The 26,955-nt window shown below is 37.1% G+C and overlaps 3 protein-coding genes across 3 annotated transcripts; all 3 read right to left on the reverse strand.

Moving 5' to 3' along the window:
* Window positions 1-1,996: 1,996 nt before the first annotated feature.
* On the reverse strand, window positions 1,997-7,413 carry LOC121946199. Its single transcript, XM_042490676.1, has 4 exons — window positions 6,726-7,413; window positions 4,563-4,853; window positions 3,416-3,506; window positions 1,997-2,035 (listed from the first exon to the last, which is right to left on the reverse strand). The coding sequence occupies exons 1-4, from the start codon at window positions 7,111-7,113 to the stop codon at window positions 2,014-2,016; spliced, it is 792 nt and encodes a 263-aa protein (XP_042346610.1). The 5' UTR covers window positions 7,114-7,413; the 3' UTR covers window positions 1,997-2,013.
* A 1,120-nt stretch (window positions 7,414-8,533) lies between these two features.
* LOC121945674 lies at window positions 8,534-19,159 on the reverse strand. The gene is made up of 7 exons (XM_042489974.1): window positions 18,931-19,159; window positions 17,632-17,871; window positions 12,669-12,774; window positions 12,177-12,424; window positions 10,012-10,220; window positions 9,375-9,534; window positions 8,534-9,161 (listed from the first exon to the last, which is right to left on the reverse strand). The coding sequence occupies exons 1-7, from the start codon at window positions 19,157-19,159 to the stop codon at window positions 8,974-8,976; spliced, it is 1,380 nt and encodes a 459-aa protein (XP_042345908.1). The 3' UTR covers window positions 8,534-8,973.
* A 1,781-nt stretch (window positions 19,160-20,940) lies between these two features.
* On the reverse strand, window positions 20,941-26,431 carry LOC121945091 (interleukin-21 receptor-like). Its single transcript, XM_042489111.1, has 9 exons — window positions 26,411-26,431; window positions 26,114-26,207; window positions 25,078-25,198; window positions 24,814-24,986; window positions 23,827-23,978; window positions 22,863-23,031; window positions 22,516-22,612; window positions 22,304-22,388; window positions 20,941-21,528 (listed from the first exon to the last, which is right to left on the reverse strand). The coding sequence occupies exons 2-9, from the start codon at window positions 26,181-26,183 to the stop codon at window positions 21,016-21,018; spliced, it is 1,380 nt and encodes a 459-aa protein (XP_042345045.1). The 5' UTR covers window positions 26,184-26,207; window positions 26,411-26,431; the 3' UTR covers window positions 20,941-21,015.
* Window positions 26,432-26,955: the final 524 nt, after the last annotated feature.

The following is a 26,955-nucleotide window of genomic DNA, read 5'->3' on the forward strand; positions in this document are numbered from 1 at the left end:
TTTTACCATTTATTTTATACTACAGAAATATAAATTATATTTTTTGGTATATATTTGTTTTTGTTTATTTCATATGTTCATGTTCATTGATATAATTTCTATTATATTACATTGACTTTGTCTCTTTTTAATGCATTAAACTGGAAAAATGTTGTTTTTTCTTAATAAATTGATGCATTTTGTTAACATATTCTTCCGTCTATGGTGTGTATGTTTTCTTCAAAGGTATTTCTTGGTGTGAGTGTTAAAGGGTTAATGGCAGTATGGAATTAAATTTTTACAAAAAGTCCGGCGTACTGCGGCACGCACACAATTGGCTGCAGGTCCGCAAAAAATAGCTGAGGCGGCTGCCGGGAGGACAATATAACTTGACTTTAGTGGATATAAACATGCTTAACTCATATGATCTTCTATATGGCAAAAATAGAAAAAAAATGTCACAATCCTGAAATTATACAAACTAATATGTTACTGTTTATGAGCACACTGGAGTTAAGTGATAAATCTGAATAAATAAATCAGTTTTTGTTCTTTGCTCTCTCTTTTTTGTAGTCATTAACTTAAGACAATAACCTGACAAGATGATTAGCCAAAGTTTGCCACGTAGAAACTGGCTGTCAGAAAATCTTGTGGGAAATACCCCCTCAGATGACTGGAAAAATATTTTTAGCCTACACACAAGGTGTGATTTGTGAAAATAAGTCAGAGCAAGGGAATTTTAGAGCCGTTATTTATTAGCCTACTTGTGAAAATAAATTGTAGACCACAATATAAAATAATGAAATCAGCATTTTTTAAATGAAAGTTGCCTAATTCATGGTGCTGTTAGTTTGTTATAGCTGAGAGGTTCTCGCATCCCGTGTGTGGAAAAAGTTGAAGAGAAACTAGTTGTGAACAAGGAAAAAAATGTTTTTAGATTTACAAACATATGAGCTGAAGCTGAAAAACGCATTAGATAAAATCCTGTTGTGAATTTTGGAAGTGATTAACGCTATATTTTTTTTCACATATTTGTGACTTTTCAGTCAGTCTGGAGTTTTTCTAAATGTTTGGCTTCTCCCATTGGCTGTGCCGTGACACAGAGCTTCTAGCTTAAAATACTGGTAAAGTCTGTGTATAAAAAATGATTATTTTGTCCGCAAATATCTTAATCTTCATAAAACTGAGCAAGCTGAGCATTTCTGTGTTTATATCTGGGGTATTTATTTAGTTTTGGAAACCCCACGATCTGTGGTATATGCATAAGTTGGTCAGTGGACTGAAGACGGACTAGAAAATGTGGCCGTTGCCAGGTCTTTACTGAGGTCCGACCTACTTGCTGGTGTAGTAAACAACGTTTCATTTCATAAATGATTCTACTGATGTGACTGATTATTTTCCAGGAATTAGTCAGACTCTGTGTTTCCATGGGAACAGAGATGACATCTGCTTAAAAGCTTTTTATTCTGCTTTTTATAACTGCCTCAAAACATGAACATATTTTGATTATAATTTTTTGTTTTGTTGGTAGTAGTTGTAAAATCGTAATATTACACTTGAGGGTGTGCTCAAATGATATTTAAGCACGACAGTGATGCGGTCAGGACCTCGGCGCCACATCACTGAAGTGCTCAAATATCTTCTGAGCACATCATCTTGGGTAATGTTACTTAACTCTCTGAGTGACAGGTTGCCGGTGTAAGGGTTTTAGAACTGCTGTAATGTGGTCATATTTCCTAGTTTTTGTCAGGACCCTCGCAGCAGCATTCTCAATAAGCTGAAGCTGCCGAACAGCTGCTGAACAGACCGTTGCAGTAATCTAACGTACTGGAAATAAAGGCGTTGGTGAGCCTTTCATGGTCTTATTTTGACATTAATCCTCTGACTCTGGAAATGTTTTTAAAATGATTGCAGTGTTACGGCCTCTAAAAACTAAGAAGGCTCAACAGAGACCGCAACATATTAAGGACGCCAGAGACAGTTGTAAAAGTGCAAAAACATAAAAACTTTATTGTTTACGGTCAATCAATGGTTTTAAAACACTTCTCGTGGCTTTCTGTAAAGGAAAACAAATCAGAACAAACATTAAACAGAACAAACCAAAAGAAACAAAAAGGTGGAAAGGTGCTGAGTCTGACGGACCTGACCGGCTCAGCGGCTTTCAACCTTTTTGTTTCTAACTCCCTAGGAGAAAAAAGAACAGGGAATCTAACTGAGGGTAAACAAAACCGAAAAACTGAACTACCTGAAACCTCCAACTCAAACTAAAATAAACTATAAACAACAAAACCCAGCAATCTAAACATGCCAGGGGAAAAAAAGAAAAAGGACAAAAGAGAGAGAAGCTCAAGAAAACCGGCGGGCGTGCCGCCTCCTCTCAGTGCGGCGCGCGTCTCAGAGAGAGCGTCCTCACATTCTGCACCTCTTTACCCGCCCTCTCCAACGAGGGACTGACTACAGGTGCACAGGCAGGAGGGCAGAGGGAGCGCACGGGGAGAGGAGGAAGACAGCGCACAGCCGCAGCAACAACACTGTGTGTAGTTACGTACACACAACACGCACGCAACAATAGTAAGTTGTCAAAAATATACTCAAAAAGTCATACTAAAGCATCTTGTCCAAATACGCCAGTAATATCATACTATAGCATGTCATCAAAACATGCCCAAAAAGTCATACTATAGCATCTTTAAATATGCTAAAAATATCATACGATATAGCATGTCGTCCAAAATCGGTTAAAAAATTCATAGTAAAATATGTCGTCCAAAATAGCACAAAAATGTTGTAGTGTAGCATAAAAAAGTCATAGTAACGTACGCCGTCTAAAATGGCATAAAAAAGTCATATCATTTAATGTTGTTTAAAATTGCTTAAAAAAACCTGGACCTTACATGGTCCAAAATGGCATCAAAAAGTTGTATTATAGTATGTCCTCCAAAATCGCTTAAGAAAGTCATAATATGGCATGTCATCAAAAAGTGCAGTAAAAAGTCGCATAATAGTATGTTGGTCAAATCACATAAAAAAGGCATAATATAGCATGTTTTCCAAAACTGCTTAAGAAAGTATATAATGTATAGTAGGCAATAAATTTCATAAAAATATTACAGTATAGTATGCTATTAAAATGTGAATTAAAAAACAGTTATAGTATGTAAAAAAATCATGATAAAGTATGTTATAAAAATGTCATTGTAAGGTTTGCCACAAAGAAATTCCTAAAAATGTCAAAGCATAGTATTTAGATAAAAAATGTTGATTTCTGGCCTAGTTTATTAAGAGCCAACACTTAATGTTTCATATCGCTGAACCCTTTTCAGTAAAGAAAGTGTGTTAGGATAACATCACATTGTTTTCTTCTTAAATAGGTTACAAAACTAACAGATAACTGTAAGCATTTATATAGTTCATTTGTATTTAAGAAATAACCCACCTCAGCTGTTCTCCTTGAGGGTCGCAGTGTCCACCGGGGTCTGCACGAGGGTTCCCCCTGATCTTTCTCCCCTCTCTGTTCTCCAGTTTTTCTAGAGGGATCAGAAGGAATCAACATTTTCTTAGAGATACAACCTCATCCACACTGAGTCTTTTCTTTCTCTTTCTAAGGCTGTTACACAGGGCTGAGTATTAGAGCCCGACCGACACATCGGTCAATATTACCATATCGATATTATCAGCCGATATGAACCTTACAGATATATCGGAGCATATCAGCATCAGCGTATATTTTTTTAGATAAGATTTTTTTTTTTTTACAGAAAACAATATTTGGGTGATTTAGAAATGGTCAGCAGTTGACTGATACTGAACAGAACTGATGTTTATTTAGCTATTTATTTTATTGCATTTATTCTTTATTTAAATGGTCAGCAAAGACCAGACAGAACTCATGTATATTTTATTTTTATATTCTTTACTTGAATGGTCAGCAAAGACTGATGCTGAACACATAAGGTGCTGATGTTTATTTGTTATTTATGTATTATTTATTTTTGTTTGTGTGTAATGTTAAAATAAGTGAATTGTTAAGTAAAAGTTGTTTAAGAAAGCAGCCTTCTGAGTCATTTTGTATAGTCATATCAGCGCAAAAATCAGTGCACAGTCCACACAGAAACAATCTATTTCCATTCCAGATCAAAAAAATCACTATAAAAAATCTCAAATCAGTCAGGCTCTACTGATAATCATTTAAAAATGTTTGAAATTGGTGCCAAAATGGTACCATAGAATCAGTCTACATCTAAAGAAATACTTTTTTGTTTTGTTGAGCATAAACATGTTTTCCTGCTCAGCCAAAAAAACAAAGGTCTCAAATGAAAAAGTGATCAGTTATGACTCCACACGAAACAGCAAAAAACGTTCCACATTTTAAATGAGGGGAATATCTGATCAGGCTGAAGACTGGATCAAGTGCGCACATGCCAAATTTCAGGTTTCAAGACATATTGCCAAAGGACTACAGTTGAAAATTGGCCTGATGGCTAACACTGGCACATTTACAGAAATGTTAATTAATGTGTGTTGTCCTTATTGCATAAAATAAATGAAATAAACTAAAAGGAAATAAAAGTAGGATACATTACTTTTCGAGGTGGGGCTCTCTTTGTCCTGACATGGGCTGCCTGTGCTCTGCTGATGCTCCCCGCATCTCTCTTCACTCATTTCCCATTTGATTAAGACCGTGTCGATATCACATGGCTCCTCTTTGATGACGAGGCTGCTGGGAGATGTAGGCAGATTCCTGGCTGCCTCTGAGGACTCTGAGGAGTGGGAGGTGCAGCACTGGTCCAGACCCACTCTGCTCGGGGATGATGGGAGAGCTGACTCGTGGCTTTGGGAGGAGACGTGTGAGGGGGGTCTCCCAAAAAGGCCCACTGTGGAGAAAAGAGTCAAAGAAATGTAATTCAGGGATGAAAGCAGCAGATTAAATTTACTCCTACTAATGTTAAAGTTTTTGTGTGTATTTGTACATTTTGAGCGTGTATAAACACACTCGCTAGAAAACTCCACACAGATAAAAGTTTTTTCCACTGCCAATAAAAAGCAGCATTAAGAAATAATTGGCATCTTTATGATTTCAACTGTATATTTGAGGATGCGTCACAGAAACCGTCCAAAAATGACACCCAGCAGGGGTCTAATCAGGGACACGCAGAAATCACTCACCCTTGTTTTCCAGTCATGTATGTGTACATACATTAAAATTACCATTAATATAGTTAACATCAGACATGTATGTAAGCTTCAAAATTTGAATGCACCTCATTTTGCAGAAATTGTTTTTCAGTTCAATAGTTACAAATGGTTTATACTGCATATTTTCCTGGTCCTTATTTGAAAGTACATGTACATTGTAAAATAATGATTAATTGATCACTTAATCAGCTCTTTCACAGAATTGCTAACTGATTGGCACCTTCTTTGATATTTGTTAAATGTTGAAGTCAATTATTTAACCAAAAAAGTAAGACATTCTCTGAGATTGTTTTACATCATCTGTTTAACATCGTCTTGAATATGTTTGGGTGCTGGACTGCTGTTAATAATAATGATAATAACGCTCTTTAAAGACATATCCATGGGTTCTTTCTTCGCATTTTTTGATATTTTATAAAATAAACAATTTATTACCTTGATAATTTCTATCACATAAACTGAGGTGCTTGGAACTAATAACATAAATTTGCCATGTCCCGAAGTCTTTTGTGATTTTCGGCATTGTCAGATATCCAACATTTTGTTTGGGAGAGGTGAACATCTCTCATCAAGTCTAAGTTAAACGAAACCAAACATACGTAATGTCATATGTATGATAACATACTGCACATATCTTTTCTTTAAATGTTTTCTTAGCTATTAAAAGGATCTGTTGATGCAAAGCTCATATAATAAATATATATCATATATAAAGAATGATTTTTTTTATTATTCATTTTAATGCTTGTTGCATACATACCAGGTTTTCCACACACTTTTTCCAGGTTTTTTCCTTCCTTTTATTCCAATTTATTTTTCTAAAGTTCAGGTCATTTACGAAGTTCTTGCTATTTTTTGGGTAATTGCTTTTTTAATTGCTCACTGCTTTCTTCCCAATTTGCTCAGGTTTGAAGGAGTTATCATTATTACAATTACATATTTGAAATTAGATTACAGAAATATTATAATTTTGTAGCTCTTCCAGATTATTTCCTTGTTTACTTAATAATTTTCTGGCAATTTTTCTTATTTTCTTTTTTCTTCATTTCTTTTTCATCTTATATTTACCTCTCCCGTGTTTTTGAAAGAAATAAGCCAATTTTATATGGTTAAAATTATTATTTTCACAAAAATATTACCATTTTTAAACCAGACCAGATTTTAAACCAGATCAGATCATTTCCTTGTTTTTCCTTTTTCTTTACCTTCCGTTTTTGGGGCTAATTTTCATGTTATTTAATAGTACTTATTACTAATTACTTGCTAATTTCTTGGTCATTTCTACATCTAAGCGTGCTCATCCTCTTCTTCCCATGTTATTGAAAAGAAATCAAGGCAACTGTCTCAGGTTTCAGAGGCCTAAATACTTGTGAAAGGCATCTAAAAGCAGCAAAACAAGTGGCATCGCTCCACATTTCAAAGGTTAAAGTGAACATTTATGCATTTATATAGCTAAAGTAGAGAGGACATATTGTTACTCCAGTATTCTTCACATAGTAGATAATAGATTAACTAATAAATATATTATAAATAATTAATATTTTACTTACATGAGATGCTCATTTCACACTCCTGCTGCCCTGCTGTCATCTCTGTGTCCACGCAGCTTGGCTCAAACCCGCACTGCTCTCCCTCCTGCGGGTCACCGGGTATGTGTGACCCGACGAGGCTGTGCTCCTTTCCAAACAGCCCGCAGGTGCATCCTTGGCGGCGCAGCACCTGCAGCTCGTGCTCTATCTCGGTCAACCTGCCCTCGAGCCGCTGGATCTCTTTATCCCTGTCGGCCACCATCCGCTGGTACTCATGAGTCCGGGCACTGTTGACACCATACAGTACGTTTATTATCGAGTCGATCGCCAATCGGATGGCGTTTTCCACCACTAGAGCTTCCTCGTCGCGCAAATGTGGGTGCAAAGTTCTGTTTTTGACCAAATTCATCTTCAAAAACAACGCAGGTTTGATGCTAGCAAGCTGTATGGGGAGCGCTGCTAGCTACCAGGATGCTAGGCTAACAGACGCCAGCCGCGCGCGCACACGGTCCTTAAATACAAAACAAAAAAGTCACATTTAACGTACGAATTCGAGGCTTCTGTGTCGCGTAAATCAAGCGCAATCGCAACAATGTTGGACAGATTTCTTTAAGCTAACGATGGAGCAACTGCTGCTGAGGCTGAGACGCAGGTTTGCTTCCCGCTTCTTCTTCTTCGGCGCTTCTCGGCGGGTGTTGTTTTGGCGGCCACAGCGCCACCCGGAGCTCCTACTGGCATTACAGACTGGCGGTGAACAGCTCTTATTTATAGTCCATGGCAGGCGAGTCCATTTTTTGGGAGGGGGGTTTGAAAACAAAACTCCCTCTTCAGTGCATAAAATAAATCTAAAGTATCTCCCCCATTTAGCACCACTTCTTCTCCTCTCATAAATAATGAACAGTCCCTAAGACAACAGTGCGATGGTGCACAGTGCAAAGGGTGGAATTATTAATATAACAGCTCACTTTATATATAAGGTCGTTGGATTTGGCAGTATAAATAGCCTGCTTATTACAGTGATGATATTTACATGTTAAAATACAGTGGAGTACTGCAGGTTTTTGGGGTCAAAATGGGGTAGAAAGTATTGTAGCTGAGTATGACCACATTCGAATATGAGAAAGCATTTGTATGTGTGAATGTGTTAAAACATTTTGATCCAAATTAATTCAAATGTTTGGATAAAAATGTAATTTCTGAGAGTGCATTAAGACTTGCACAAAAGTTTGCAGGTACAAAAATGGTTTGCAGTTCCACTTCTGTCTGTTTGCGGGTGAAGAAAGTTAACCCAGAATTTAACTGTATGTAATTTACAGCGATAAATAAAATCTACAAGTAAAAATACTTCTTCTCCTACATATGACTATTTAGGAGGTTAAATCTTGAGTACAAACACGAAAGGAAGAACCAGGGTCAGAAATCAATTACTTTCTGTTAGTTTCTTTTCCATTTTTACTTGATAAACATACAGGAAAACTGATCTGAAAAAGAAAATGTATGCAATTTTAAAATGATATACAGTAAAATGATGTAAGAAAGTGCATCATTATTATGTGTACATAATTAAGATTTGAAATGTGTAAGACTTTTACTATTTCTCACAACGTACTTGAAAAAAAAGCCAACGGTAAAAAAAAATATATATATCCAAAAAGATGTGATGTTATTAGAATCACAGTAAGTGCAATTCATTTTTCTGAAATACATTTCCTGAAAGAAAATAATAAACATCACAAGTACATTTTATCTAAACAGACATAACTTCTTCACATTTTTAAATGATGATATTCCTTACATAAAAATGTACACAATGCTAATTATAAGGCCTGCTAACATGTATACAATAAACACATTATCTTGAGTAAGAATAAATATGATTAACAACATTATTAACTGATATGAAAATAAGATTAACGTTAAATTGTAAGTGCAATGATATTATAAATGTTAAAAATGATTTATTTTCTATTTTGTTTGTGTCTATCAGATCCTACCTTATCTCTAAGACAGTTCATTTATAGAGGGAATGGTGAGTGTAGTTCTGTGTGTGCATGCATGCATCTACATGCATATAGTGTTTTGTTAGTTGTTTGTTAGTGAGCTGCATTACTATCATTATTATAGATCCTATGACAGTTAAAGAGGAGATGATAAAAGAATGGATTTTTTTTTTTTTTTGCAGCAACCCATCTGTATGTTCATGAGCCGCAGTCAAAATAAGTGTGCTTACTTGTATGATGTGTACAATATGTGTTGCATGTAGGCTACGCTACTCTATCTCATTAGTGAACATCTCGTCCATGCAGTAATCCTGCATGCTGTTTGCCTCCTTCCCCTTTTCTTGCCTCCTTTTCCTTCCTCCGTCTCTGTCTGCTGCCAGCTGCAGCCAGCGCTTCATGTAGCTCTCTATCTCCTCATCCACGGCATCCTTGCAGAACGAATTCTGCCTGACTGCATCTGTAGGAGTGGAGGGTAAACGCAGGGTGACCTCATTAACTCATCAGTGGGTGAGTGTCCTACATTTAGTCTGGCATCATCGCTTTCTCGGTATTCTTGTCTGACAAAGCCGTCAGCTTGTTGCAACCTGCTTAACAAGTCTAACTCTTCTTTTTTGTACTTTTAAAGATACGTTTTTACCAAATTATAGACAGCAAGTTACAAAGTACTCACTCAGGATAACTCTTTTGATGGTAAGGTTCTCCATTTTCTGCTTGTTATTTCTTCCCCTCCAGTTGATGTTTATGGCCAAAGTGTTGGTAAAAAGTTTGGCCATGATCCTCCACACGCTCTCTTTGGTCGTCATCCCGCCAGCTAAACCAAGGTATGAGATCTAAAAAGTAAAATGTTGTGGATGTTAACTGAGGACAAATATCTCTTGGGGGGATTTTAAAAACTGGATGTTTTAAATCAGTGATTGATTTCTGAACATTTTAACAGAAATAACAGATCTCTGATCCAAATTCTTGAAAATGTATCTTGCAATCTTTGATGGTAAAGTCAATAAATGCAATATACAAGTGAAATTTAAGCTCACAAATTATCATGCTGCATCTTGTTTGTTTAATCTGTCCAAAACCGTAGGTGTCGAAATGACAAATTGGAGAGTCAGAAATAAATTGACGTGACCCCTGTGCGGTTTATTGATGTCCTAATCTTTCACACAGTATGCAGCAAGAAAAATATTTCTCGTCATTACGGGTAAACATGAGTCTAAAAACGTGAGTGGATGTGAAGAGTGATCATTATGGCATTCTGAGCTCTGTAAACAGTATTTCTAGTTACTTAGTTGTTACCTAGTAACTCTTACCATTTTATTCTTCAGCTCTGGTTCAGTGGAGAGCCGCTGCTCCAAACTTCTTAAATCCTGGACTGACTGAAGTGGAAGAGGAAGCGTCCCGACATCTGGCGGTTCACAGAGCAGCGCTCCAGGTGAGTGTCCTGACTGCAGTATTTGAAGAACGGTGCTGTTCTGTTGTTTGATCGTCTCCAACGAAACGAGAACCTCTAGAAGTATTGCTTAAAAAAAGAAAAACAAACATCCAAATAAAAGAACACATTACCATCAAATGATCATCTGTATATCAGTTACTCGCCTCATGTTATGTTGAATTCGGGAAGAAAGCTTTGTTTTCCCTGCATGACGGTGAAAGTACGTCTTTGGGAAGTACTGAGCATACGACGGAAAAAATGACACTTGCATTAAACTGCACGAGTTGTGTGATAATTTATGAAAAGATGTTTTCATATAGTTTTGCTGTTGTTAAACGCAAATTCCCACGATTTTAATTCATTAAGAATTCCCTCCCTGTTTGGATTCTTTTCTTTTTTTTCGTTTTCTTCATGAATTCAACGTAAGACAAAGTGAGTAATTAATATTAGAGATGTTCCGAAACCATTTTACCTTTCCGATACCTTAACTTACAAATCAGCTAATACCAGGTACTGATTCAGTACCATTACATTAAAACATAACAAACAAACAAACAAACAAACAAACAAACAAACAAAACAGCAATATATGATAACAATATAACTGAAGCCTTGCATACTGTACACATTGCTTTTTTTAGGGGATGGACTCTCAATTATAAATACTGCTAATATTGCTAATATCTTGCTACTGGTTTTCTCTTCTTTTTAATTTATAAATAAATTTTGTGGTATTGAATCTGTGTTTAGACTAGCATACTTGCTGATGCCAGGTCCAGCATTTAACATGGCATTAACAAAAATTCCATTTTTTTCAGAGAGGAGACTTTATCATTCATTTAATTCCTCCAATATTGACTGTGCTTTTAAATCTTTTAGTAACTGCTATGGCACTGTGGTTTAGCACCAACTGTGTTCGTGTGTCTCCTTTGTCCGTCAGTCTGCAGATTACTGACGCTGATTTTTGGAAACAGTGCTCGCGGTGACTGACGGGTGGCAGCAGACAACCCTTATGTGTCTGATAAAAGTTACTGTAAAACTTGATGTGTATGAACTGACTCTGGAAACTCTCTAAACTTTGTTCTTTTAATAATTATTTTGAGCCATGTAAAGAGGGAGAGAAAAGATAAGTCTGTACATCAAATCTCTAAGGATTTATTTTAGGATCAAACATTTAACTGAAGTGGATTTAAGATTTACTTTGGTTGGCCACTGGCTGTTTTAAATGTACTACATAAATAAAGCAGACATTGACATTGACATTTAAATTTGGTTTGTCACATTTTAAGAAATTGCTTGGCCCTACAGTATCATGTGAACACATTATTGACATTTCAGTATTGTTGCACAAACAGAAACATGTCTGTTGTCTGTTTTGGGACTTGAGTCAAATGTCATCTGACATGGAAAAAAAGAGAGAAGTACCTTTGGCCAAGAAACCACTGAGCAAACATCAAGCTGAAAAAAAAAAGCCACCGAATTGCCAATAACTGTAGTTCTTCAAAATGCCTCCAAACCAGAGTCAACCCCCTCAGACCCACATGTTAAAATGCTCAACTCTGAAACACAATTAAAAATGTTTACAACCTGGTACAAAAAATGATTTTGGTCTCTATAGTTAATTTCTCAGCTCATGACTCAACTGTACCGCAGGTGAATTTTTATATAACTTACCTGTTTACATTTTATTAAGGCTTAAAGTTACGCATCTTTGAGGGCGGGGCGGCTTATAGAGACAGACTGTCTGCCGATAGTGTCCTTAACTTCTCAGTCAGATCCACCCCTCGCTCCACCACAGCACCACCCTCTCACCCAAAGTAGTCACCTCCAACTCAAAAAATAAGATGTAGATGGCTGAAATACTAAACTCAAGGCTTCAAAACAGGAACTGACAAACCAATGCGTGACGAACAGTAGCTACGTCCATAACTTTTAATGTCTTTGATCTAGACACACACACATTTTATACTATTCTATTACTGTGAAGAAACAGGATAAATACAATTTCCAATAAATAAAATACAAAAGATTTGTAATTCTTACGGTCACACGTTGGTGGCGGAGCCGACACAGGGATGTATGTCTGCTGCTGGCATGCCAGGAGGTCTTGTGCATTGAAGTTTGAAGTTAGGGAGCCGTTCAAGCTCTGCCTCTGTGTCTGTGTTGAGCCGACATCTGCCAGACTGTGTTTTGGAGCAGTTATTTTAGGTGCAGAGGGATGGGTTACACAAGCTTTCTTCACAACAACCTCCTCTTCTTCACTCTCAGGCAGGTGGCACCCGTTTCTTTCTCTGGAGACAAAAATAAAGAATTTGAAGCAGAAAAAATCTTGCGTCTTTGTTCTGTCTGAGCACATCACCAGAGCTCCAGGAATCTAGTTCATTTACTGATTTAGCTTTCTAGTGGACACATTTTATCTCCTCCCTCAAACTGTTTATTATTTCCAGGATGAATCAATCATTCTGGGCTTCTACTCATCAAACAAACTATCTGCATGTGTATATAATTATTATGTGAGGAGGTAAAAATCATTACCCCCCTTTTCTCTTAAGATGGGCAGTGTATTCGTCTTCATGTTCTGTTGCCATTGTCCTGTTCATCTGTGGATTTGCCGTTTTAACCTCACACTCAGTCTGCATGTCTGCAAAATAAGATTTCAGAATTGGTCAAATTAGAAAAAAAAACTGAAATTGCAGAAAAAACACAAAATTAGTGTTGCAAAACATATGGCTTGATAGTGTTTGAGTAGCACAAAACTTGATTGCACACAGTTTGTTGTGTCTAAAAATGTAAGTTTGAATTTCTATCATGGGTAACTTGCAGATCTGTGAAGGCATCAAGAATGCTGAAAGCTGCACACAGGTTTTTGAGCAACATGTGCTGCCATCCAGGCAACATCTTTTTCAGGGATGTCCCTGCTTATTCCAGCGAGACAATGAGACACATTCTGCATGTGTTCCAACAGTGTGGCTTTGTACTAAAAGGGTGCAGGTACTGGACTGGCCTGTATGAAGTCCAGATCGGTCTCTCACTGAAAATGTGTGGAGCACTATGAGGTGCAAATTATGACAATGGAGATTTCTGACTTTTGAGCAACTAAAGTCAAATATCAAGCACAGATGGGAAAAATTTTTCTTTCAAAACTTGAGCCAACAGTGTCCTCAGTTCCTAAACCCTAACTGAGTGTTGTTAGACGAAAAGGTGATGTAGCAAAGTGGTAAACATGCTGCTGTCCCAACTTTTTTGAAACGTGTTGCAGACATCAAATTCAAGATGACTGTATATTTACAAAAAATCAAGGTCTGTCAGTTTAAACATTAAATGCCTTTTCTTTATACTGTTTAAAATTGAATACAGGTCAAAAAGGATTTGAAAATCATTGCATTCAGTTTGTTTACATTTTACAGTGTCCCAACATTTTTTTTTGAATCAGGTTTGTATCAGAATGCCTTAAATTGAAGGCTTTTCTCATTGAATCATGATTTTGAATGTTTCATAAGGAGCTTCTTAAAATACTGTCCAGATTATTTGACTGTCACAGAGCTGAAAACATTTATATTTTAACTCATCAAAAGGTGATGTTATGGAAATATATGGCTTTTACAGGGCAGCAACACAAAACCACAAGCAACTATAACCACAGAAATTACTCCTCAGAAATGAGTTTAGTCAACAAAGACAAAAAATGTGACCATTCTTAATCACTCACAATTGAATGGTTCGGGCCACAGAACCTGCACCTGATGTTTCATCTCTGTCAAACTCTAGTAAAATGCCACATAATACAACCACAGCTTTCTCACATCACAGGTCTTGGTACTGAAATCACTACCTAAAAAGCAGAGACCTCTGAAAATGTGATCTACATTTCCTTTCAGTTCACACAGGAAACAGCAAAGTGCTACTGAAAGGAAGTTGTTGCATCACATACTGGAGAGTCGGTGAGGTGCTGGGTAGAGTGTAAAGGAATATTTTTGGAGCTTTTTTTTTACAGCATGCACAGGGGAAATTTAATAGAGTTCATGATCATAATCAAAGGAATTACTACTACTGCTCTTTATACACTCAGATATCTAGATTCAGCATAAAGGCAACAAATCACTGATTATGATACTAAGAGATGTGCTAAGGATTTTTCAAAAACCTAACAGCTGTGAAAGTCCAAGACAAGTGGGTACTGGTTTGATGTCAATGCATTCATAAATTAGAAAGCTATTGAAATCCCAGCCTTGACATGTGCACATTTAAGTCATTATGCTATGTCGGCTATGACATCATAACCTTTAAATGTGTGTATTTAAGGCTTTAGGTCACTGATCATGATGTTAAGTGATTTTCTGAGAGCTAATTTCCACAAACAAGCAGCTGTAAAAGATGTGACAGGATGTCACAGACACATCAGAAGTAGTAAGATGCCACTATTGATAAATAAGCAAGCTATTGAAACCCCAGACTTTAAATGTTTGTATTTAGGGCATTAGGTCACTAATAATGATTTTAAGGGATTTTGTGAAGGATGAATATAACAGCTGTATAAGTTGTGACACATGTGATACATGTGAACTGGTTAAATATAATAATTAAGGCTATTGAAATCACAACCTTGAAATGTGTGTATTTAATTGAGCGTGTCGCTGATAAAGATGCTAATAGGACTTTATAAGGGCATTTAAAAAATACTGCCAAAAAACAGCTTTCAACAGCTAACAATGGAAATAAAAATCGAATGGTTTCACATTGAATATAAAGACTACTTTTAATTTTGCATTTACAGATTTGTGTCAAGCAAAGAAGTATCTATGGTGATTTTCTCCCTGAATATCCTCAAGCATTGATAGTTTTTTGTTTTAATCTTATCCAAGACTGGTCGACTGAAGTTATTCTGTTTGTTTGCGAACTTTTGACTTTATTACTTTCTGATATGCAGTCAGCACAGAAACCTCCTTGAAGCTCGAATCAAAGCTAGACATTGTTTAAAATAGAAATCTTGATAAGAGCTTTCAGCTCTCCTATTATTGTCTCAGCAAATGTCAAAGGAGGAAATAAAGTTAATCTAGCAGGCGATGGGGCGTTTATTGATTGTAAATGAAAAAAAAAAACAGTTCTTGGTGTCAGTCCTTGTCACATACTCAAGAAACAGAGGAGGGAGATGCCAGAATCTGCATCACGATGTGCTGGGCCACATAATCTGAGGTCAAGCAATTTTAATATTCTAAAAATGCATATCATGTCTGTACTACCAAATACCAATTCACGTTAAATCACCTGGGCTGACTTTAGTACCAAAGTGTGCACCTGGGTGAGAACAAAAGGTTCAGTCTGGAGGTGAGAGCACAGCAAGCACCCCAAAGCCAGGAAGCTGCCCACGAAACCTCATTGCCAGCATCTCAGCTCTGGGGCACTTTGCAGCAGAGGCAATGAAACTCTGCAGAGCCACCCAGTTCAGAAACAAGGCGGACGCATAGCAAAATTCCCCAAAACCAGCCAGAGAGCTGCACTGGCTTCCAAGCTAACTGACACTATGGCTGTAGCACTGATAGTTAATAGCCACTGCTGTTTATGATTGTGTTTTTGTAAATGATGTACTTGTTCCACATATCTGTCAGCTGTGTCTCAACAGAGAGCAAGAGAGACTAGCAGACACACACCAAAAACACGCACACAAGCAAGCAGACAGACAGATGTGTGATATGTGAGATAAAAAAGAGTAGATACACTGTCTGACTGCAGACTGAAAGAGCAAATTACTGAAAAAAGTACCATTAGATACTGGTACTGAATAAGTACAGTACAGTACTCCTATCAACTGAAAGGTGAATGGTTCCCAACCCGGGCAGCAACTCGTGGTTACATGTGTACATGTGGTCATTGCTATTGCAAATGTATGCTTGTTTTTCTTTTACTTTCTGTTACTATATAACAGTAAACTGCACTAACTGAAAAATAAGTTTACTACAAAGACTAGATGCAGATGCCTTTTACAAGCATTTAAACCATTTTCCATTCTTTTGAAAACATGGTAAAAAGGCAATAAGCAACATGGCAGGAAATTTCTGGAAAACTGCTAAAACAGTAAAAGGTGATGAGAGAATTACATAAAAAATCACTATTGGAGGATTATAAGATATTATTCAAAGAAAATGAAAAAATCCTCCAAAACTATACTTATAAGTATTATAAATGTTTATTTTAAATTATGTAACAGATTTTTAAAAAAATATTATTTCATTTTCTTAAAATATTTTTTTCCTAATTTTTCTAATTTCCTGCACATTTTTGGGTCATTTCTTGTTGCCTTTGCTTTGAAACAAATCAAGCCAATTTGTTGAGGTTTCAAAGGGTTAAACCCTTTTTGAATTCCACTATCGTCATCGATTTACCATCACAACATCTAGCACTAGGTGTTATTTCCTTGAGTTAAGTCTGCAGGGTTGTGGGCTGATGGAAAACGTTCACAGTAGGACAGCCCAGAGCTGCTGCAGACACAAAGGTTCAGTATGTCTGAAACAAACTAGATTGTACATGTTGTCTGATGTCTGAAGACAAAAGTGTTTACACTTGTTTAGCTGTCCTATGAAGCTGTGTGAAGGATGGAAAAAAGGGCGCCTGTGAGAAAAGTTCAGGTCAGGATGCTGTATTATCTTAGGGGGTTTTCAGATGCTGTTAGATGACCTAATAAGATCAGGCTTTGTCTGCAGCAAACTGAGACCCTTCGGAGCCCACCTTTTTCCCCAGGTGATTCTCCGGTAGATATGAGATATGAGTGGGCACATTTACCACATGTGACTAAAACCTGTAGCTCTGTGGGAGTCAGGTTTCAGCATCTATTATTTCTCGATCTACTGTGCTTACTCATTTCAATTTTAGTTAACTATTCGAAATCTGGACAGATATCAGATTAATCAGATTCTTGTGTTAAGTTTGAAACACCTTTCACAAGCGTTAAAAGCTTTGAAACCTGAGTAAAACTGGTTTGCTTTCTTTTGAAACTGGCTAAAAGAAAGGGAGAAATGAGATAAACGTGACAAGAAAATGACCTAAAAATGAGTAAATAAACAAACAAAAAGAACATCAGAAACAAGAGGAGAGAAAAACACTATAAAATAATTATGAGAAAACAATTATCTATTGTAAAGGATATATTTAAAGTTGATTAAATTTACATTTTACATTTTAGCCCCTTTTCAAGCAATCTCCTTATTTATCTATTATTTATTTATATGTATATATACATATATATATATATATATGTATATATATTTCTTGTCAAGTTGCTCATCGCCTTCCTCCTATGTTTGCAAGACATTATGCTAAAACCTCAGGTTTCAAGGGGTTAGGGACAAACATCAGGAGATAGATCACCTGCAGATTGCATTCATAATAATCTTTATGATGTGGCATTTTTTACTGCAGCAGCCTCATATGTGTTTTGCAGACTTGCTTTTGCAGAAACACCGGAGTTTGCAGTTTTTAAGATAACATCAGCAGATGAACTGACCTTTCTTTGCAGGTTTTTCCTTGTGCAGATATTCAGCTCCACGTTCACCCTCCACCAAACTGCCCTCACACACTTCCCATTTAATGACCGTCTCCAAGTCTGAAGGTTCCTCTTTGATGCACCCAGCGGCTCCCCCACCCTCCCATGAGGGTTTCTCAGGGCGGGCATGTTGGTGGGGAAAGGCCTCCGCTGTGTCATGGCACTTGAGGGAACTTTGTGTGGGTGTTGCTGCACCGGCACCTGATGAGCAGATAAATGGATAGAAAAACAAGGGGGTGGACTTCCTGAGCACACATGTGTAGCTCTGCAGGGGAGATGTTGTTTCTATTGTTATTCCTCGACATATTAAACTCACTTATTAAACAGCATAAACTGATGTTACTTTGGGACTGTTCATTATTTATGAGGGGTGGGGAGAGTGCAAAAGGGGGGAGGCATGTCAAATATTTTTTTAAGCAATGGAGAGGGATTTTTTATTTTAGCTCAGAAGAGAGCATTCAACTCTAAATAGATGTATTTTCTATTTATTTTACTGCCGATTTTTGAAGAAACATTCCAAAAGCATGTTGTCTTCAAACAACTTTTGCCATTTTTTTTCTTAAAATAGTTTTTTCTTCTTCAAAAATTGTTGGTGATATTCAAAGTAAAAATGTTTTTAAAAAACTGGTTTTGCAGAAATGGAAGAAACCGTTAGAATCCTTGTGACTTAAATATAATTTGGATTTACACACATAAAAACTGTGGTGAAATGTCTGTATTGGGAACACTGGATATGAATTAGATCAACCTCTTTTTGTGCAAATGAAATGATGAAATGCCCTTTTTTTTCTTGGGTTGAAAGAGCAGTCATGTATTTATATAATGGTATGGTGTGTACATTTGCTTTTGGAAAAAATCGAATTAATAAATAAAATAAAAAAAATAAATGAAGATTTATTTATTTAAATCTAACAACTAATATTAGGCAGAAGGAGAGTCATGCATTTTTCCCAAGCCACTAATGGAGACTCAAAGAAAAATATTAAAAATAAAATATATGAAATAAAAATATTTGTAGCTTTGGGGGGAAAATAATACAATAAATATATAGGTATAAATAAAAACTTAAAAAATAAAACAAAATAAAAAAAAATCGAACTACTGATTTACGACAGGGGAAGGGTCATGCATTTTTCCCACGTCATTTCAGAAGGCTAAAATAAAAATATGTGAAGCTTTGGGAGGGGTTAAAACACACACAAATGAACTCACACCCAGTCACCCCCTCCTCTGACAAATAAAGAACAGTCCCTTACTTACTTTCGTTATGAGCGCTTATTAGAGCTTCACCAGAGTTTATTTGCTTTGCATCAGACGTGACCGGACAGGACAGCTGTTCCTCAGGCCTCCGTCCTGCCTGCAGACGCATCAGTTTGTCCTCAGTCTCCTGCAGCCTGTCCTGCAGCCTCCTGATCTCTCTGTCCCTGTCAGACACCATCCTCTGGTACTCCTCCAGCCTGCGGCTGCAGGCGCTGCACATCACCTTCATCACGCTGCTCACAGCCGCCCGATGGCGTTTTCTATGGCCAGAGCCTCCTCCTCGGTGTGCAAACTTAAGGGAAACCCGGACAGACTGTGACTGTTGTTATTATTACTCATCGTTACTCACTGAGCTCCACTGTGGAGATCACAGCACAGCTCTCTCTTTGTGGCTCAGTTTTGGCCAAACAGCGACACAAAATTAATTTAGAGAAATTATCCGCAGTCACAGTTTAGCGTCTGAATTCAGGTATTTTATCTGACTTCCAGTTCAGGACAAAGAAAACACACAGCAGATGGGAAATCTCAGTTTTGTTGTTGAGAGACGAAGGATTGTTGCTAGCCTCTTCTTTTTCTACTGTGTTTATGTGTCGTTCATGTTAACCAGGTTACCGCCAACTACTGGACATTTGGGGAACTGCAGGCCATTTTCACAGAGGGCATAGTAATAATAATAATAATAATAATAATAATAATGAAAAAATAATAATAATAATAATTACATTGAAAAATACATTTAATTACATTTCATACATTTGAATATATATATATATTACGACAATAATGATATATGAATAATTTCAAAATTAACTGCCCATTTTTTGATTATATACATTTATATTTTATTCATAATAATAATTATAATAATAATAGCCATGGTGTAGGAAGACCTAAGATGCTGCAGGCCTACTTAGGTAAAAGGTGTAATACCACAATGTAAAAAAATACTAAAATAGAAGTAAAATGCATTTAAAATTCTACTTAAGTAAAAGAGCAAAAGTTTTTTCAGCAAAAGATATTTTAAGTATCAACTGACCCCCACTGACATATTATCATATGTGACAATATTAGATCATTAAGACATTACAATAAAAACATTCATGTTTCATCATTTATCATCATCAAAAGGTAAAGGCAAAGTGCAAGCACAAGCTGAGCTGTGCACTGAATACATTCAAAGCTGATGTGAAGATCAGGGACATTCACATGTCATTACATTCTTAAGTTCATATTGTAATAAAATACAGTATGTATCAAGTGTAAAAGATAAGTGAGCCAGGGCACAAACCTACCACATGTGTTGTGTTTTCTTCATAAAATGAGAGATAATCGTGTACAATCAAATGGTCCATTGCATTATGACCATTTCCTGCAAAGCATCATAGAGCCATTGTGATCGTAGGTGGGTTTCCATTAACCCTAAAATTGCACAAATTGAAATTGCGGATATAAAATATGTATAATGGAAACACTTCAATTTCCAAAAAAATCCATGTCACACTTGTATAAGGTGGTATTTCAGGCCATTTGAAAAAGCCATATTTTGTAAAACTGCAATGGAAACACTTTTGTCACTTTAACAGGTCACATGATGCTATGGCTTCGTGCTTGTCAATAAGAACTGGCTCCCTCGGCCATGATGCACCGGGCGCTGCGAGAGGTGTTACTGCATCACATAACTCTTCAACGTTGAGCGGATCATCCAGAAGTTTTGAATCCACAATTCCTCTAGGAAATCATAGACTATCACCTCAGAGAAAATCCCACATACATGGCCGCTCCCATGTATAAGGGGCTTGCCTTTCCATTATTGCTCATGTAACACGCCTATGTCCCCTGCGATTGGAAATGATGGCTAGTGTGGTGGCTGCAATAAAAATAAACCTGCTAATGATCTGAACATCCATCGCCATGCTTCTTGGAATGTTATTGCCAGAGGAGAAGTGGCATAACATCACTCAGTGGAGATTCACAATCATCTTGCAAATGTGTTTTATCGATGTTTTGAAACTACTGCTTAAGTTTTGTGCAAATCTGTAATGAAAACCCACCAAGTGTTGCCATTCTTATGACGGGATCATCTCTTTAGCTTTCAGACAAAGCATTTATTCTGTTATCTTTGGTCACTAAAACAGGAGCGAAACCTTTTGTGGTTTTGTTGAGAATGCAGTAATCGCTGCAGTAACACGGTGGTGGGCTGTCTTCTACAGGACTGTTCGGTAAACTGCACTCTGGGCTCTGGGTTGGGTCCTCACAGCCGGAGTCTACATGGCTAATGTTGAAGAAATCTTTAGGCAGAGAGGAGACAACTTCTGCCTCTCCAGTGCCAACCCCCCAGATGGAACAGGGCAACTGAGTGTAAGACATGTTCCCTGGACAGACCATTGTTAGAGGCGGGGACGCCTCATGTGTCCCGGGTAAGCCAACATAAGAGGTTTGACACTGAGGGAAAGCCAGCTGTGTCACTGGAGGGCTGTGGAAGTTCTGGTTCTCCTCTGGGTCCTTTGTGATGGGTTTGGGGACAACGATCACATCAGTTGTCAAGATTTCCTCAGTTTTATATGTAAGTACAAATTTGCCACGAGGTGAAAACCATTCCTGGAAATTCAGAAAAGAAACACTAAGTGTGATGAGGGTGCATGACTCATTTTGACTAAAGCACGTTACTCACAACATACAATGGAAAGACTCATTTGTTTTTGCAGAAACTCAAGAAACCGTCCCAATCCCTGTGACTTCAATTTAATGCAGATTTAGGCAAAAAAAAAGAAAAAAAAAAGGAAAACACTTGATTATGGTTAGGAAAAGATCATGTTTTGGCATAAAACATCCATGCTTTGTGCCTCAAATGCTGCCGGGAAACACTGTGATGTGCCTGTAAAGAACACAGAGGTCTGAGGTAGGTGCCAAAAACTTCCCAGGTTCTGTAAAAAAAGCACCTAGGTATGGTGCCACAAACCAGGTTGGAAATGCTGCAGATACTGGTGGAAACAAAGCAAAAGCTTGCCAAAAATAACTGTTTTTTTGTTTGTTTTCTAACAAACAAAAAAATATGATTGATTCATATGAAACACGTAAAAGTAACAAATTAGTGGTTTGCAGAAACACACAATGAGAATATTTTCTTAGATTATTACACCAACTCTTGGAAAACAGGATGCTTATTGACAATCGTTTCCTTTTGCACTTTGTATCACGTCCTGTGTATTTCTGTTTATTCCTGTGAAACAATACATCCACTGAGGTCAATATGAAATTAAACTAAATCTAATTATGGTTTGCAACAGACTTCTGGGCAACACTTAATTTCTACTTCCGACATTAATACCATATAACAGAGAATGAACAAGAGGATATCGTGTCACCGCCTCACCTGGAGATTGCCTTCGTATTGTTGAAAGAGAGGTTGAAAGAAAGGTGCTGGTGATGGTGTGTGGGACAGAGTTTTTATCTTCATTCTGTCAAGCAAATCATGAAATACAAGATCAGTCAACCATGCAAACAATAGGCAGAGCAGATGAAATTGATTGTGCAGAATGATTGTAAAATTTCCCCTTTCAACATTTTGCTGTACAGATGCTTTACCTTGCAGCAGGACAGTAGAACACAAACAACAGGACTCCAACAGCCACAACCACGGGGATCACAGATTTGATTAAAATGACTAATGTTTTATCTTGTTCTGAGAAAGTTTTGTGAAATACCACAGAATTAGTGAGTCATAGAGAAGACCGTAAGTCTATTGCTTGCTGGTTAGTTATTAGTATTATTCTATGAAGGCGGTGATAAGAGGGGGTGGGTTTGTTTGAAGTATATGAAACTGTGACTCAAGTCATTCATACAATAAAAAATAATTGGTCTTGACAACGCTGAGACACACAACTCAGGGACAAAACAGTGTCATGAAGCCTTCAAAGAAAAAGTGTCACTACCTTCTCCTGCTTCATTTTTCCAGCATGTCGATGGACCCCATTCACTCCAAGTTCCTTCATAGTCCTGATTTTTAGGTATAGATCTCACTTTGATGCAATATGTAGCACCTGGTTGAAGTAGTGACCTTGGAATATATTTAAACCTCTCGTGTAAATTGGGATGAAGAGTCTGAGGTGAGGTTGAAACAGTCAAACACAATTATCATTAGATCTTATTTTAGTAAAACATATTGACAATGCTTTTTCCAAAGGTCCTGTGCAGGATTTAGTGAGATCTACCAATGAGGTTGCAGAACTGAAACTTCTCCCATGTGCTGAGCATGTAGCTGTTGACTGACGCAAAAACATAAATGACCCCATCTGGAGCCATTTGATTTGTCCTTTCTGGGCTACTGTAGAAACAACTTGGTGGACTCTGTGGAAGAGGAACCCCTTTATATGTATATATAAATGGCTTATTCTAAAGTAAACACAATGACTCTTAAGGCGTGTAAAATCTGTGCCTGCGTGAGAGGAAATTCCATCTATTCCAGCAGACAGCAGTCATCTGTATCTCAAAAACGGAAACCAGAGGACCGTCTTGACCCGAGTTAACCAGTAAGCACATTAATAACACAATCTAATGTTGAAAGAGTGTATTCAACGGGCAGCTGTGAACAAATACACAAACTATCAGGAAACGTTACTGCCAAAGAGCTCAGATGCTAAATACTGAAGCTCCTTGTTTTACTTTTCGCTGTCCTGTTTCGCTTCCTCTGCACTGTCGGAGTGATTTCTCATTCAGCATGTTGAATCAAGCTGAGTAGCGACAGCGAGGGCCGACAGTGTAGAGCAGGGATCGGTTTGGTTGTCAAGGCTAAGAGTTTCAGGTGAGTATAAACTAATGAAAACATTGTACTGAATATTATTTAAAATGTACATGCCCCTAAATCCTGCACACTGGACCTTTAATTGTAGATCTTACCTTGCTCTCAGCGCTTTGAGATGTTTGAAGTAACAGTTCGTAGCCGAGGGCACCGATGAGGAACGGATGGTCTTCATACCCACTTTTCCAAGTGATGTTGAAAGTTTCTGGTGTTTGTTGGACCTCAGCTTGGTGCGGAGGAGTCGGCTGAACTGATCACAAACATTATCAAAGCATTATCTACAAAGTATAAAAAAACCTGTCTGATGTGTAAAGAATATTTTGCACAGGAACAGCCCAATGTTTGTGAAGTATCCCCCAGAGGTCAGATCAGATCAAGTCCCAAATCAAGTCACAAGTCATGAAAGGCATGTCCCAAATCAATCCCAAGTAAACACAGGAAAATCTCCAGTCGAGTCCAAAGTCAAGACAGTCAAGATCTGAGTCCAGTCTCAAGTCCTAGCCTTTGAGTTTGAGTCCTAAACAAGCCAAAATGCACTATTCACCAAATGTAATGACATTTTGACAACAGTGTAGTAATGTATTAAACTGACCAAAATCCTAAAAAAAATTATTTGTTAAAGCAAATTTGCATTACATTTTTGCATCTGTACCTGTAATTTTTTGATTTTGTGTATTGCAAATTGTTTGTTGTTGACTGAGTAGTTTTTGTACACAAACAAAATTATCTTTTGTGGATTTTTTCTCAACTGTTGCTCAGTAACGTAACATTCTTCATGGTTCTCTCTTGCAATTTGTTTGGATGCTGTCAGACTGCTTCAAAGTGGATCTAAGGGAATGAAGTCTTGACTTGATGGGAATGAATAGTGTTAATGCTAATTTAGTTAATGCTAAATCACGTGACTTCAGTCCACACTTTTGGTATGTCTCCTGAATAACAAAGGTGCCACGCTTTGGAAATATCTAATTTCTTTAGTGTCATTTTAATAGACTGAATATCACGCAGAAACATCTGCGTACAAATAAACACAAACATAAACACACATGTAAATCACACAGACATTTAATAAGTTAATTCATACTTACTGTGCTGTGATGGTTCAAAAGCTTTCGTTACAGGATGGCAGTTGGAATTGTGACAAAGATTTATGTCATATTTGTCAGAATTGCAGAATCTGTCTGAGTTCCCTTTGACTTTACACACACAGATGTGACTGTGATTCATCACCACAAGCGGACAGGGAATCTCCAAACCATCCCTAGAGATGAAAAAAAAACAAAACAAGCATTAATTTCCATATGGGTAAGTTCTTTTATTCATATACATAATTGTGTAAAAAGTGCCATTACCCCCACCCGTCGACGAACGTCAGGCTGTAGGTGGTGTTTGACTGTTCCTCAGGATTACCGCTGATGTTCAAGACACAAGTAACTGTGTCCCAGTACGCACTGACACATGAATACCCATCAACTACAGAAAGCGAGTGAGAAAAAAAAGATTATTGTTGTGCACATTTTAACACAATCTATGATATTGCAGAAACTGTATTGTACATGCATAATAGCTTGCTGTGGCACACATCACAAACAACACAGAAACATGGTTTAATAAGTTAGTTAGTGTCATCTTCTGGTTTTACAGATATCAGACATAATAATAATAATAATGATAATACTATATTAAATAAATTAGATTATCAAATATTCTTATTCTTCCAATATTTCAAAAAAATAATTATACAATGAAAAATAAATTTGATATAATAAGTTGATTTACTGAAATACTGAGTCATGCAATGATGGAAGAAGTTTTTAGATCCTTCACTTAAAGGGAAACTTCTGTATTTTTAAACCCTATTTTACCACATTTCTGTGTAAATGACTGATGAAGACAACAATTTTTGAAATGGTCCAGTATTGAGGGACCACTGCAGCCAGTAGCGACGAAAAAGGCTGCAATGTGACACCTATCCTGAGCACAGTCATGATGCTTACAATAACAATGAGCCTGTCAGTGGCAAAAAGATGCTACAAAGAAATGAAACATTTTTCCTCACTTCAAAAATGTACTTTGCACAATACTTGAGTAGATGTACACGGTTACTTTCCATGACTGGTGTAATCAAATTATTACTCTAATTTTACTCACAGATGACGGTAATTCGAATCATCACGTACAGTAACATGATGATTACAATTATCACTTTACATCTCTCATGTTAACATTTCCCCTTAACCTCCCACTGTGGTCGGAATAAGTTATGAGGGTTGTTAATCACGCAAAGGGGGAGAATTTGATGTGAAGACCACAAGATGAGATACGAGACAAGAAAATATATATAAATATATAAGGAAATATCGGTGCATTCAGACAAGTGAGCCGTACCTCTGATGCAGCTGGTCACAGCGAGGATGCTGCAGCACCAACACACGAGCAGCAGCTGCGGACACGTCATGTCGCCATGGACGTGAGTATCACACTGTAATTACAAATGAAACATGTGTTCTTAAATGTCTCATTAGATTTACCGCTGTAGATTTATCATTAAAGTACCTTCACACAAATGTATGTCTGTGGTATGGTTACAGCAAATTCACAAATGTAATGTACATCGAGTTTTTATTGTTTAAAAGAATCAAAAGTTGTGACTATGATGTGAAGAGAACGAAAAAGTGGCATTACCTCTGGGGCTGTCCTGGTGCTACTGATGTCTCAGTCAGTGAATGAGAGATGGAACTGAGGTTTAACTTATCACTGGTTGCATCACAGGAAGTCAAACCTGTCTCACGTCACAGGTTTTTTTTTCTTTTTCTTTTTCCTTTTTTATCTTTTTGGTTTGGTTTTGGGCACGTGCTTTTGTTCAGTGCCAGGAAAACATTTGAAGACCAAAAGCAGTATATATATAGAATCTAGTATTGCCTCTGACTTCAGTGGTTGTCTTTTCATGTCTCTATGAATTATACTTTTCGTTGTCTTGATTTTAATCATAATGTTGCAACTGAATGTTGCCTTTTGTCAAAAAAAAACAATGAATTAAACATGAATTCTTTTTACAATGAAGCTTGAAGTAGCCAAACTTCCTCTTTGTTTCTGAACACTACTCTTACAAAATATATTTCCTCATTTGTATTTATTGATGATGGGACTGAACACTGTAGGCGTTCAGCTGGATTGAGATGTAGTGACTACATATTGCAAAACATTAATCACGTCACTGTAATACTCAT

Source organism: Plectropomus leopardus, chromosome 7, assembly GCF_008729295.1.
Source record: "Plectropomus leopardus isolate mb chromosome 7, YSFRI_Pleo_2.0, whole genome shotgun sequence".
Classification (NCBI taxonomy): domain Eukaryota; kingdom Metazoa; phylum Chordata; class Actinopteri; order Perciformes; family Serranidae; genus Plectropomus; species Plectropomus leopardus.